Source organism: Nanorana parkeri, unplaced genomic scaffold, assembly GCF_000935625.1.
Source record: "Nanorana parkeri isolate BGI_ZX_2015 unplaced genomic scaffold, ASM93562v1 scaffold554, whole genome shotgun sequence".
Lineage (NCBI taxonomy): Eukaryota > Metazoa > Chordata > Amphibia > Anura > Dicroglossidae > Nanorana > Nanorana parkeri.
In genome coordinates this window covers 69,218-82,831 of record NW_017306822.1, presented here as the reverse complement: position 1 = coordinate 82,831, position 13,614 = coordinate 69,218, and the positions used below count along the sequence as shown (strand labels likewise).

The following is a 13,614-nucleotide window of genomic DNA, read 5'->3' as shown; positions in this document are numbered from 1 at the left end:
CATATTTGCTTAAACCATTCAGCAGTCTGTTTTACAGCATGGCTTATTAAGAGGCTTGGCAGATCCTGGCTGAGATGTTTCTGCATTTCATTCAAGCTGACCTGCTTTGTGTCGGTGTGTTTTGAGATGGTTGTTTTAGTGGTGGGTCATATGAAATGTGTCACTTTTCTTTCTGCTCACCTACAAACATGATATTTAAATTTGACAGTTTCGTCACTGACTTACACATTTTGGAGAAATGAGGGTGGCACTGTGTTCAGTATGACTTCTCAATTCCCTTCACACAGCTTGGGGTTTGCCAGACCTCATTATCGTCACAGATATACTTTAACACGGGTGTATTTGTATGTGTGTGGGTTTTTGAAGTATAAGGAATAGACACACTTTTTACTTGGCTTACTCTAAACAGCAAAAGGAAGACATTACAAAGACATGAAAAGAGTCATCTTAATAAGTATGTGACAATGGCCTCGATCTTAGTAAATAATATCACTCACCCTAGGCACAGTTAAGAAATATACTTTATCTTACCAGCTGTTGAACGACGAACTCTTCTCTCTGTCCCCTTGCACAAATACTCTAACAGAAGATAGAAGTATTAATTTATATTGACTGGTGTTCATAATACCACAACACAAATGTTATGTTTCCTTTAGCAATAGCTTAGCTTTGATTTGTTTAGCTACTTGCAAACAAGAATTAGCCCCCTCCAACCAGAAAGAGGTTGTCCTACAAAATGAGGGCCTACCAGCGGTTAAAAAAATAATTCCACCCAAAACTGACATTTAAGTTATGATAGATAGGTAAACAGTTGACAGCTTCTTGTGCCTTTCAAGATATTGGTGAGATCTTTGCTTTGATCAGAGGAAAGAATGCCAAGAGTACAAGTGAGAGTGAAAAGCATGACCAAAGAAAGAATTTAGTCATCCCAGATGTAGCCGTGTGTCTGAGAAACTCAGAATGGTTTTTAAAAAAACATCACATCCCTGTCTTCTTTAAACCCAACAACAACTGGTGTTTAAAACAAAATATAAGCGACAAAATCAAGCGCACTGCCAAGAAGTACAAACTGGTGTTTGTTGTAATCTAAGGGTGGAGGGTACAGTGTGCAAGCTCTATTAAAACAGAGAGAGGAGCCCTGTGGTACAACAGAATAAAGAATGTATTGAGAGCGCTACAACTGTGTTGAAATATACCGGAGGACTCACATTTAAGAAGTCATCTGCGGGAAGACATCCGGTTGGGTGTCTAGGTGAATACAGACCTGGAGGGTCCAGTGATCTGGTGAGTGATCTGCCTCTGTCGCCGAGCGCTGAGAAAGGAGGAACAACAGACTCTTGCACAGACTCAGCTGGCCAGGCTGAGCCGCTGTAGTCAGGGGCACTGTATGTCTGAAGCGCTGTGTGATGTCGGCTTCCTGTCAGTAGGCTCGGGAGGCAGAGCGGTGGTTCGTGTGGTGGCAAATGCCGGCGGAAGTTGTAAAGAGGTCAAAGGAGTATTGGGGACTGATGTAAACCGGGTCGGTAGCTACGCGTTTCGAGGCGGAGCCTCTTTGTTAAGCAGTGATCGGCCAAAATAGGCCTATTTTGCAGTTCGCAGCGCTCGGCGACAGAGGCAGATCACTCACCAGATCACTGGACCCTCCAGGTCTGTATTCACCTAGACACCCAACCAGACGTCTTCCCGCAGATTACTTCTTAAATGTGAGTCCTCCGGTATATTTCAACACAGTTGTAGCGCTCTCAATACATTCTTTATTCCAACAACAACTGGGTCACCCAAAAGATCCAACGCCAAAACACAAGATGAACAACATTGTGTATGCAGTTCGGTGCTCAGAATTGTATGTCGGTGAAACAAAACAGCAGCTACACCAGCGTATGCCACAGCATAGAAGAGCCAAACCCCCTGGTCAGGATTCAGCAATATACCTACATCTAAAAGGGAAAAGGTCACCTCTTTGAAGACAGTCACGTACGCATCCTAGACAGGCAGGAGGACTGTTGTAAAAGAGGTGTGAAAGAGGCTATTTATGTTAAAGGAGAACTATTACATGAGTGATTTCCACTCACGTCATAGTTCTAAGCCGACCTGTGACAATGAGACTGTCGCAGGTCGGCTCAGTAGATCGGGAGGTGAGGGAAAACATACCGGGTTCCCTCACCTCTCGATCCTGTCACGGCTCTCTGCCGTGACAGGGGGAGGGGCTGGATTCCCCTCTCCCCGCTCCGATCTGCCAGCGCGGACTGGCGGAATGGACGGGGGAGGTGGCGGGTACAACTGGCTCTGCCTCTAGATAGGCAGAGCCAGCTGTCACTCACGCAGCCGGGCGGATCCCGTCATCTAAGTCGGGATCCGCTCCAGGTGCGGCGTCTCAGTATACCGCGAGCTGTAGCTTGCGGTATACTGAGCTTAGGGTGACGGGAGGACGCTAGTTTGTGTCCTCCCGTTACCCCAAGGAGAACTATGGGGAAAAACACTGACCCCATAGTTCTCCTTTAAGTAAGATTGTAAAGTAGTGGGGTAGGATTAAAAGAGATGTAGTTTCTTCATCCACCCGCTAGATGTAACTATAGATAAAAGAAAAGTGTTTGTGACTGAAGATTCTCAGGCGGTCGCAAAGGATCATGCGGCGGGCGTATGTGCAGTACAGATCTTTGGCCGGGAGAAGAGGAGAGACACAAGGTAAGTTAATGCTGGCAGCGTGCACCTGCACAGACTTTGTGGGATAGGAAGAGACAGGAATCAGCACTGGATCAGAGGGCGTGTGTCAATGGGCTTTGGGATTATGTCAATAGCATCAGATTGACATCAGTTTTAGGTGCTTCTGAGATCATTCAGAATTCATTATCGGGGAAGAAGAACATGAAGGAAGGAAGAAAAGAAGGAAGGAAGGAAAGGAAGAAGGAGAAGAAGAATTTTAAACTCATGGTGGTAACCAGCATATAAGAACACAATTTCCAACCCTAATACAGGTATATGATTCATTTGTAGTAGATTCTTCCTTTGTCTTGTTTCATCCATCTTTGCCAGACAGCACAGCCAGAGTGACACCACTTTGTCTATTAGTGATAAGCAATGCAGCGGTGTCAGCGCACATCCTCAGCCTGTTGATTGAACAGGGAAAGAGCAGCAACGCACTTATAAGTCATCCACTCTGCTTACTCTGCTTTCTGTCCTGTCAGCATGTTTCCTGTTAGAACATGTGTAAAAAACAGTAGGGATGCACCGATACCACTTTTTTAAAACCGAGTACGAGTACCGATACTTTTGATCAAGTACTCGCCGATACCAATTACCGATACTTTTCCTTAAAGGGACAGGTCACATTTTTTCTGAAGCAATACAAACTAATGCTTTAAGGTCACTTTCTTAATATTATGATTCATGAGATGACGAGGGAGCATGACGCCAGCTTCCCGGCCAATCAGAATGCCGGGCACTGCGTCATTACACGGCGCCCGGCTTCCGGATTTGCTAGCTTCCTGACCAATCGGGAAGCCGGGCAGCGCGTCATTGCACGCTACCCAGCTTCCTGATTGGCCGCGAAGTCGGCTCCATGCTCTCTCATCACAAGTGACGAGAGAGCATGGAGCCGTTTCCTGGCCAATCAGGAAACCGGGCAGCGTGTAATGACGCAGCGCCTGGCTTGCTGATACAGGAAGTATCGGGCTAGGCATCGGAGCATTTGGGCAAGTACAAGTACTCACCCAAATACTTGGTATCAGCGCCGATACCGATACTAGTATGCAGGAGATGTCTGAGTGTCCGCGAAGTCGGCTCCATGTTCTCTCATCACAAGTGACGAGAGAGCATGGAGCCGTTTCCTGGCCAATCAGGAAACCGGGCAGCGTGTAATGACGCAGCGCCTGGCTTGCTGATACAGGAAGTATCGGGCTAGGCATCGGAGCATTTGGGCAAGTACAAGTACTCACCCAAATACTTGGTATCAGCGCCGATACCGATACTAGTATGCAGGAGATGGCAGAAGGCTGGTATCAAGACAGTTTAATGTGTGGATAGCAGTTGTATGTAAAAATATGCAACTGCATGAAATTACCATAAACAATTTTACCGGGCTAGATGTCACATAAATATTTTTAGAAAATCACCTGATCTGTGTGCTGTCTCCATTCCAAAGCTTGACTGTAGAGTCAGCCCAGCATCATAAAACACTTGCAAGCCATCAGCACCTGCCCCCATGGTGCAGCCTGAATCGGACTTTCCCACAATGTCCCAAACCTGAAAGATGGAAGCATAGAAACAGATGTAGTGGAGTTATTATTGCTGTCGGTGTCCCTGTTTGGGAGATTTCCCCTCACCGGTTTATAAATGGTCACCTGGTAAGGAAGTAAGGGTAATCCCAATCTTTAAATAATCTCAATCCCAATCTTTAAAAAAAATAAAAAATGTCACACATGTATCCATTGTCACCCTCTTTGCTTGAGACTTCTACCACACTAACAGGGTTATTCACTAAAGGGAGAAGAGTTTGGGGAAGGGAGGAGAAGTGAACAATCTCTGACAACATAGCTGAACTGGAAAGTGAGCTGAATTGGAGGATTTTTCCAAATCAGCTATTTTGGCCTAGATTGTTCACTTCTCCGGCCTTCTCCAAAACCTTCACCCTTTTGTGACTAACCCTGTAAATTATAAAGATATTTCATTATTAGAAGCTGATGGACAATTACTTATCTATAGTTTTGTTTATCTTTCTTTTAACTTTGATTGCTCAGGAAATATGCTGATACGATTTTGTTCCTGTTTCTGTACACCTGATGTGGCCAGTACGATGGGGTCCCACTCTCATGCTGGATTTGTTCTACAGTATGTACCGTATTTTACGCAGGGAGGTCCCGCGCGCCTTATGGAGCACTCGACAGACTGTAGCTTCTGACACAGCTTCTATGACAGAAGCTGCAGTTAGTGACCTCTGAGACAGGTGGCGCTGTGATTACAGCGCCACGGTCTCAGTGATGACACAGAGCAGGCGAAGAAAGTCCGTTCTTCGTCTGCTCTATGGTGATCTCGATCGTCGCCGCTGCTCGGTTTTAATACGAGTGATCTCATTAGATCATTCGTATTAAACGAGCAGTGGCTCCTGCTGCTGAACTTGCTCGCCGCCGCCGCTGCTCGGCTTTAATACGAGTGATCTCATTAAATCACTCGTATTAAACGAGCAGTGGCTCCTACTACTCGCCCGGCGCCCGAAACTGCATGTCTCGGGCGTCAGGATTCGCTCCATAAGACGCAGGCACATTTTCCCCCTCCTTTTGGGGGGAAAAAAGTGCGTCTTATGGAGCGAAAAATATGGTACTTTATAATAGGAAGGGTATAAACTCACATCTACCAAGTGCACAAAAATCATGGCCTTATCCAAAGGAACACTTTAACTCCTGAGTTTAGTGTCACCCTAAATTATTCTATCTTGTTTATGTCTGTACATTTGGTATATTCCTTTATCTCACCCTTCCTTTTTGGAGCTTGTTGATTGAGTCTCTAGACTAGGGTGTAAAACATGCTTGGGATACAGATGGCCTGATATTGTTACCGCATTCTGTTCTTACCACATTCTAACTATTAGGGATGTACAGTACTCGGTACAAGTACAAGTACAGATACTTTTCGAGCTCCAGGACTAGACTAGAGAAAAATGCAAAAGTTAGGAGGCAGCTGTCATTTGTAAGGAGCACACGGAGCTCCTGGGATTTGTGCATCTGTTCTAATGCATGATTTTGTTTTTATAAATATAAATTCGGATGCACCGACACCAGTTTTGCAAGTACAAGTACTGATACATTTTTGTTTATTGTCATGTGACAGTTTTTCTAAAACAATACAGACTAATGATTTCAGGACAGTGGTGGGGCACCTGAGCCCGGTCCCAGCTGCAACCCTGGTAGTTCTCATAAAAATGCCAAGTATCGGTATTGGTACTCGAAAAGTATCGGTGCATCCCTACTAACTGTGCACCCAGCCAGTAAAACACTGTAGCCATTTTCAGTTTCTCACCTTCTTTTGTGACATCCAAAACTTTGGGTTCTGTTCATAGACGACCTTCTCCACCATAAGCAGGCCCACTACAGCCTTGTAGTCTGCTGTCATTTTCAACCTTGATATTGAACCAGGACTTAGTTCCATTTTTCTTCTACTAGCATCTGTAATCTCCAGCTGTAGTTAACAAGTCATAGGATGTTTAAAATTTTACAGCCCTCCAAAAGATCAGCTTTGAACATCCAGTCACATTTATGGAAATGTCTAATGTTATGAAAGTGAAATTATGTGGGTTTTTGGGGTTGTTTCGATCAATTTTATTTATTTATTCTTTTATTTTTTTTAAAGATTAATGGGTTTATTTATCAATGTTTTAACCCAAGAGTCACACAACTATCACCCAAGATTTAGGGGGCATTGGGCTCGGCTATTCTGCTCGGTACCTCCATGGTACTGAGCAGAATAGAAAATCAGTTAAAAGTTTAAAAAGTTGGGGGGCGCATGCGCGCGACTGTCGATGGAAGACGTCTTCTGAGGCAGCTCCGCAGCTCGCCCGGGCAATCACCTAACTAAACCGGAGCATTCATCTCCCCACACGTCTCCTTACCTTACCTCACCACCGGAACGTCCCCCCCATTGAGACATGTCAGTATCGCTGACGAAAAAAGCCCAGAAGGGTAAGCAGCCACCTATAACAGAGGCGATGGCTAAGGCCTCAGCCAAGATGGCGTCCGCGGCCCACACTCATGAGGCACTGTCTCGCGCCTCCTCTGTGTCCAGCAGCGATATGGATGAAGGAGAGCAGGACAGCCAGGAGGGAGATCGCTCTAGAAAGAGATCCCAGACTGCCCTTCTACAACGATTTGACACCATGTTACAAAGGGCACTCCAAGCTACCTCCAAGCAGATCACTGATAGATTGCTGAAGGAAATAAGGGATATAGGCCATAGAACAGCGGCCTTGGAGGATAGATGCGATGGCCTTAAAACTGACTTATCGGTGGTCTCGGGAGACATGGAGTCCCTCCGCGAGGAAAACACACAGCTATTATCTAAACTGGAGGATTTAGAGAATAGATCCCGGCGTTCCAACCTCCGCATCCGTGGCCTCCCAGAGCACATAGTGGACTTACACTCCACTACAACGGCGCTTTTTCAGGAACTGGCCCCTAACATTCCCCTGGAGCGGTTAGAAAGTGAGCGTACACACCGCACGCTTAACCGCAGACGACCAGATGGTCCCCCCCGAGACATACTGGTCAAACTGCACTTCTACCGCACTAAGGAAGCACTTGTGTCGGCAGCTAGGACCAAGGCGCAGCAAGGCCCGCTCACTTTCCAGGGCCACGAGTACCAACTGTTCACGGACTTGGCCCCCTCGACCATCGCCAAAAGAAGGTCTCTGCGCCCGTGCCTAGATGTCCTAAACAAGCATCGGATCCCATACAAGTGGGGATTCCCCTTCAAATTGCTCTTCACCCAAGGAGGTACTCATCACACCTGTGTCACCCTGGAAGACGCACAACGTAAGTTGGCTACTCTTGGCCTAACGGATTCGCATCCTCAGAGCCCGGATTCGCAGAATCCCGCCACCCAGACCTCCAAAAGATCCAGGAGCGACTCCGATCAACGTAACTCAGGGGATTCCCGCAGGCCTGCAGTCAAAATGTCCGCCAAAAACCCGCCTCCACGCTGAACCTCCTTGCCACCTTCGGTGAGCTGATTCCTCTCCTCTACCAGCCATCATGGCGGTGTGCGCCTTACCCTCAGCCGATGTTTACCTCAGGTTTGATCCGCGGCTGTGGATGTCCTTAATACCCATCCGTCTGCACCGAGACCCTCTTTTCCCAACATGAGACTCCCTATCATATCACCCACAGTCAGACTGCCTCAGCTGGGTCTCCAGAACCTATCCACTTCTGAGTCCAAGTCCCTCTGGAAAAGGTTAACCACCTTGGTCACCCCCCACCACAACATGGAGTGATACAAGACATCCTACAGAGGGAAAAGAAACTGTCCTTTGATCATCGAACTTCCCATCCTGCACCAATGCGGATTATCATTCCCCCTACCACTACGTTCCCCGTAGATGCATTAGTTGATTTTTCCACACAATATCCTTTTGCTTAGTGCCTCATTCATTCATAGCTTTATACAAGATCTGCCTATAAATCGTTTTCATGTATCATTAGTGCACCAGGGCCCTGATAACACCGTCCCTCTATACTGACGTGCAGACTACTTAACTCTGACATCCAATACAGCCGACAGGAGGACTCTTTACCCATTAATAACGTATATATATAGTAGCTATATTCATTTGGCCTGGACCCTCAGCTAGTATCCTGAGCATAGACTCCCCCTGCACATAATTACTAGCCGCACCATACTACCTTAACGCCAGGCTGCCTAAGAGTGCACCCCTTAGTGCCTATCTACACACTTGACTACATCCAACTGAATCGAACGCTTGATATTTCACATGTCACCCTTTGGGAAGCCCATAAACCGGTCCTCAGGGGCCGGATCATCCAATTATCATCTCAGCTTAAGAAAGAAAGGCTGCGTAGATTGACCTCACTTGAGAGAACCTTTAATGAATGCTCCCAAACTTTCTCACAGGACCCTTCTTTGGCAAACAAAACTGCATTGGAGTCAGCTCGCCACGCACTGAATCTTCTGCTCACAGACCATGCCGCTAAACAACTGCATCGCACAGCCCACAAATTTTACCTTAAGAGTAACAAGGCAGATTCCCTCTTAGCCACTAAACTTAGGCGATTAGATCCGACCTTTAAGCCCATCAGACTACGTACGACTAACGGGCCCATACCAGTACTCCGACGAAAATCTTAGATATTTTCCAACAGCACCTCCGAACCCTGTACACTTCTCGAGATAATTTCACGGCTGACCAAGCAGATCGCTTCTGTATGCTACAGCAAACATCCCCCGCCGCCTTTATACACTGTAATTGCTGACCGTCACCCTCACCTAAGGAGACGACACCGTCTACATTGATACATGGCTTGACTATGCAACTATCTCATCACACTCTGAAATCCGGCTTCCCATACTCCCCCTTCTGCCCCCTCTTTCTCTGTGCGTCTCCCCCATACTGTGTCGTGTTGTCTGTCTTGTGTGGTGCCACAACATCCTCGTTTTGACCACTGACCACCGTCAGCACAGGCCCCATGCCCTTGGTGGTCTATATATGAGGCCCTCCTCAAGGGGCACTGTAAGGGGTTTTACTTAGTATCGGATGTGTATACATGCCACCCCATCCCTATATTTGGCGATACTTACTGACACCAAGCTAGTTTATTTAAATGGCCGATACGCCAAGTGCTAGATCTCGTAACCAGTGTGTCTTACTCAACGTTTATGCATTTGCACAATCTGCTTTGAAGCTAAATTTGATGTAATTCCTCCCCTTTTCCACTTGATGCCTACGCTCGCTTCTCTTCACCTGAGTATTGACAGAGAATACAGATGCAACACCTGCAATATTATTGCTAAAGTACACCTTCACCGATTCCCATACGACAGTGTTTTATTACTCATGCACCTTGTATTGTATTGTATTGTACTGTGATGTACCCCTTGACGTTTTTAAAACAATAAAAAAACTATGGTTAAAAAAAAAGTTTAAAAAGTTGAAAAAAATGTAAAAAATTTAAATAAATAGTAAATGTAAAAATAAATAAATAATTTTTTATAAAGCAAAAAAAACAAAAAAATTGGTGGAGCTAGCAGTGACAGCTAGCTCAGCCCAACTGTTTCCTGTTGGCCGGCACCTGCTAGTGGCGTCACGGCTGTCTCCGCCCAGTTGTCACTGTTTAATGACAGTACAGCTTCCCTAGGTCATTTGGGGACGCTGATCTGTCATTACAACTGGGCAGAGCCAGCCGCGAGATCATGGCTGGCTCTGCCCAGCTGTCATTTGCGGGGCAAAAGGCCGGCCTCCGGCAGGCCGTTCGCCCCGCTTTGTCTGTCACTTCGGCTCAGTTGAACCGAAGCATATGCCTTCGGCTCAGCTGAGCCACTCGGCCGCTGTACGGGCTATAGTGAATAGCCCCTACAGCAGCCCTTCGGTTCGACTGAACCAAAGGGCTCTGGTGGCCAAAGAGAGACGAAGGATCAGCCGAAGCTATGACTGGATCCTTCGTGAATAACCCCCTTAGATTTGGGATCTGGAGAGAAAAATGTGTTAGTCATGGGGGAAAGTTGTATGATTGTAAGGTAAAGATGACTTGAACTAGGAAAGGAAGGGAAAATCACCCCGGGTGGACATATAGATAGCAATGAAAACCCTTGTACACATTATATTCAAAACAATAAAAGATGTTTTTAGTTGGATTATTTGCTTTAAATGTATTGTAATTTCCTAAAAGTTAACCCATCACACACAGAGCCAGTTCAATTCTTCTTTTCCTATCAAAAATGAACTTTGTCATGCCCTTAGCACTTGTCCCTATATCTTTCAAATGTATTTGTCACCCATCTTACCGTGCTCATGCAGGAATCCTCTACATCTATCCAGACGGAGTCAGATACGATCTCTTGGCTTAAACCGCTTTTCACCACATAATAGGCCACAAAGCGAAAAGATGGGAGGAACTCCCATGTCACTGGCAGGACCAATGTCACCAGCGTCTGACCTTCCTTCCTCTCCTGTCTGCCAACTTTAATTATCTGGCCTCTGCTTAGAACCTGAAGAAAGCAAAGGTGAAGGTTACAGTCAGGCTGGACTCCATGTTGCAAATTTTAAGTGTATGTGTCATAAAACGTTTGGACTATACTTGCACTTTATTTGGGAAACAAAAAAGCCCAAAAGTGGTTAAAAAACTAAAAATAGTAAGATTTCCCCCCAAAAGTAGGCTAAATACCAGTTTTTTTTTTATTTCATTTAATTTACATTTCTAAAAGTAAATTTGATGTGGAACTCCAGGCAAACATCTAAATACATATACATTTACTGAGTTGCATTTGCAACTTTGTACAGCCATACTTGTAATACACTGCTTCCTGGGTCAGCGTTACTGTTTCTGGGGTCAGCTCCCTGCTTACTGTACAGAAATCGTTATGTTGATTAACTATCCACTAAGGTGGCATGGAAGATTGAAAGGCTACATTAAGAACTACATATATCACCCATCTGGCTGGAAGTCAGAAAGGCTAAAATAGGAACTACACATCACCTATCTGCCTGAAAGGCTAAATTAGGAAATACATATATCACCCATCTGGCAGTGACGTGCCGTGCCTTCTGTGCTTGGTGAGGCATCCCCCAGCCCGCCAAAGTCCTGACCCGTCATGCCAAAGCTCCGACCCGTCCTGCCGAAGCTCCACTTCAGCTCGGTAACCAAGCTGTTTGGGGAGGAAGAAGGGAGGAGACAGGGAGGAGCCTCCCTGTCCTTCACTTGCTGGTCACTGATGAGGCATCGAGATTGATGTCCTCACTGTTTTTTTTTGATTGGAGAGCTTGGACCAATGGCGCTTTGCCATTGGTCCAAGCCATCCACAGAGCTCACGCCTCAAACACAGAGTAGAGGCTCTGACAGCTCTTGCCTCACCAAGTTAGGTTACACATGCAGGGGGAAGCCCATTGCTGTGTAACCTAACTACCTGTCAAAAGCCGATGCAGCGCTGCCTGTAAGTAACAGGCAGCGCTCCGGCCATGACAAGTTACATAGTGGGGAGGCTTTCATTGCTGTGTAACCTGTAACAAGCCGATCTGAATGGAGAAAAAGCTGTCAGCTTCAGACTTGATGCTGACAGCTTTTTCCTCCATAATACTAGGTGAGGCTCTGCCTCCCCTGGCCGCACATCCCTGCCATCTGGCTAAAAGGCAGAAAGGCTAAATTAGGAACTACATATATCATCCATCTGGCTGTGCAGTGTGGCAGACATGTTTACAACACAAGGTTGGTTGTACAGAATGACAAACCCTTTAGTATTTAAAACAGGAAATGTATACATTTTTTAGGTGTGTATTTAGCTGTTTGCCTGGAATTAATCAGTAATTGTGGGTAGAACGCTCCGGTTGGGTAACTGTGAATGTTAGTCAAACTTTTGGCCTCTTGGCTGAACTCATTGGGGTTCATATTGAATGTTCATGTAGCTTAATGCCCAAATGAAGTCAAATAAATAGATAGTTAGGTAGAGATTGTTTGTGTCCCACCTATGATATTATTTCTGCTACTGCTATGTATTGCATTAAGGTATCCTATCTGGTTTATGTCTGTACATTTGGTATTTTACTCTGTTTCCCCCTTCCTGTGTGGAGCTAGTTGATTAAGGTGTACGTTTAATAAACTGTGAAAGAGTGTGATAAGCAGTGAGAAGACTTTTCTCACCTTAGCAAAGTGAAAAGTCTAGAAAATGGTGTTTAATAACCCGTGATAAGTCAGGTAGGAACTGAAGTATCTCACCTCTTCTCATCCTGGTGATAAGTACACAGAAATCGACAGCGGACGGAATGCGGGTGGGCGTTTTTAAATGTGCTAACCCGCCCCGCTCGTGCACGCCGCTAGGCCACGCGCACGAACTGGAAATCGGCTTTGAATGTAAACAGCCAGCGATGGCTGTTTACATACAAGCGTTCAGACGTCCGTAGAGATGCCCAATCACTTGTAATATGCGTGCGTTTATGCGCCCCCCTCCGTTGCCGCCGCTGCTGGCGATCCCGAGCTCTGCTGTGCCCGGACAAACTAGAGTGTAGACAAGCTGCGGTGCAGTGCGAAGTGGAAGGTTGCTTTTTTTTCACTTTGCCTGCAGTGTGTCACAGCCTTGAGAGGGAAAAGGAGGGAAGTCTGTCTTAATGCCACCCTTCCCTCATGAGTGTGACAGTGGCAGTTTCAAGTCCCCTCACTGTATCTGTGTAGTGTGAGGTAAAGTTCAGTAAGGTCATGTGACCTTAGCGCTTGTTGTTGAAGGCTCAGTCTCCCTCAGAAACAGGCCCACCAAATTAAGTTTGATGGATGTCTGGGGAGCATGTTTTATAGGCGGATGCAGTGAACATTGCACTCCACACATAACAGACTGTAAGACCATTTTGCCACCATGGTCCGCCGTTTATGATGCATTAATACCTGCTGCTAGTGTGTTTGCACACACACAGTGCTGATGCACCTATCTCAGGACAGCAGACTTTTTTCAGGGACGCCAAACATTCTAATTTCAAGCATGTGTCAGAGTGCCCACTTACATTGCTTGGCTCAATCAGAGTGCCCCTTTAGAATGTTTAACCCCATCACTGCCTCGCATTATGGCTGCCTCTGGTAGTTTGATTCATGTTTTTGTACTGGTACATGCTGAACAAATCAGAACATGTAAATCCTGCTTTTTAGCAATTTTCATAATTCTAATGGAGAAATAACTGTTGCACTTTGCTATAGAGGTGCTTTGTAATATTGTTATTGGGTGGTTTGGCAGAGAAAACTACGATCCTGTCAGGAGGATTGTAGATTATCACAAAGGATGTCATTGTGCAGCTCAGAATACATTCCCCACATTGCTTTCTCTACTGATCACCGTGACGACTTATCTCAGCCTTTCACAGCTGTTTCGTGTGATAAGTTTTCTTTTCGCAGGTTATTAAACAGCCTCTGTGCAGCC

The 13,614-nt window shown here is 45.9% G+C and overlaps 1 protein-coding gene across 1 annotated transcript in view; it reads right to left on the bottom strand.

Annotated features, from left to right (window-relative positions):
• Window positions 1–396: 396 nt before the first annotated feature.
• The window catches only part of LOC108791477 (venom factor-like), a 25,449-nt gene continuing 12,231 nt past the window's right edge, over window positions 397–13,614 (bottom strand). The window contains exons 11-15 of the mRNA XM_018561981.1: window positions 10,504–10,707; window positions 6,013–6,171; window positions 4,113–4,242; window positions 532–579; window positions 397–401 (exon numbers count right to left, since the gene is read on the bottom strand). Of these exons, the coding sequence (XP_018417483.1) occupies window positions 397–401; window positions 532–579; window positions 4,113–4,242; window positions 6,013–6,171; window positions 10,504–10,707 (546 nt within the window). The remainder of the gene's footprint in view (window positions 402–531; window positions 580–4,112; window positions 4,243–6,012; window positions 6,172–10,503; window positions 10,708–13,614) is intronic.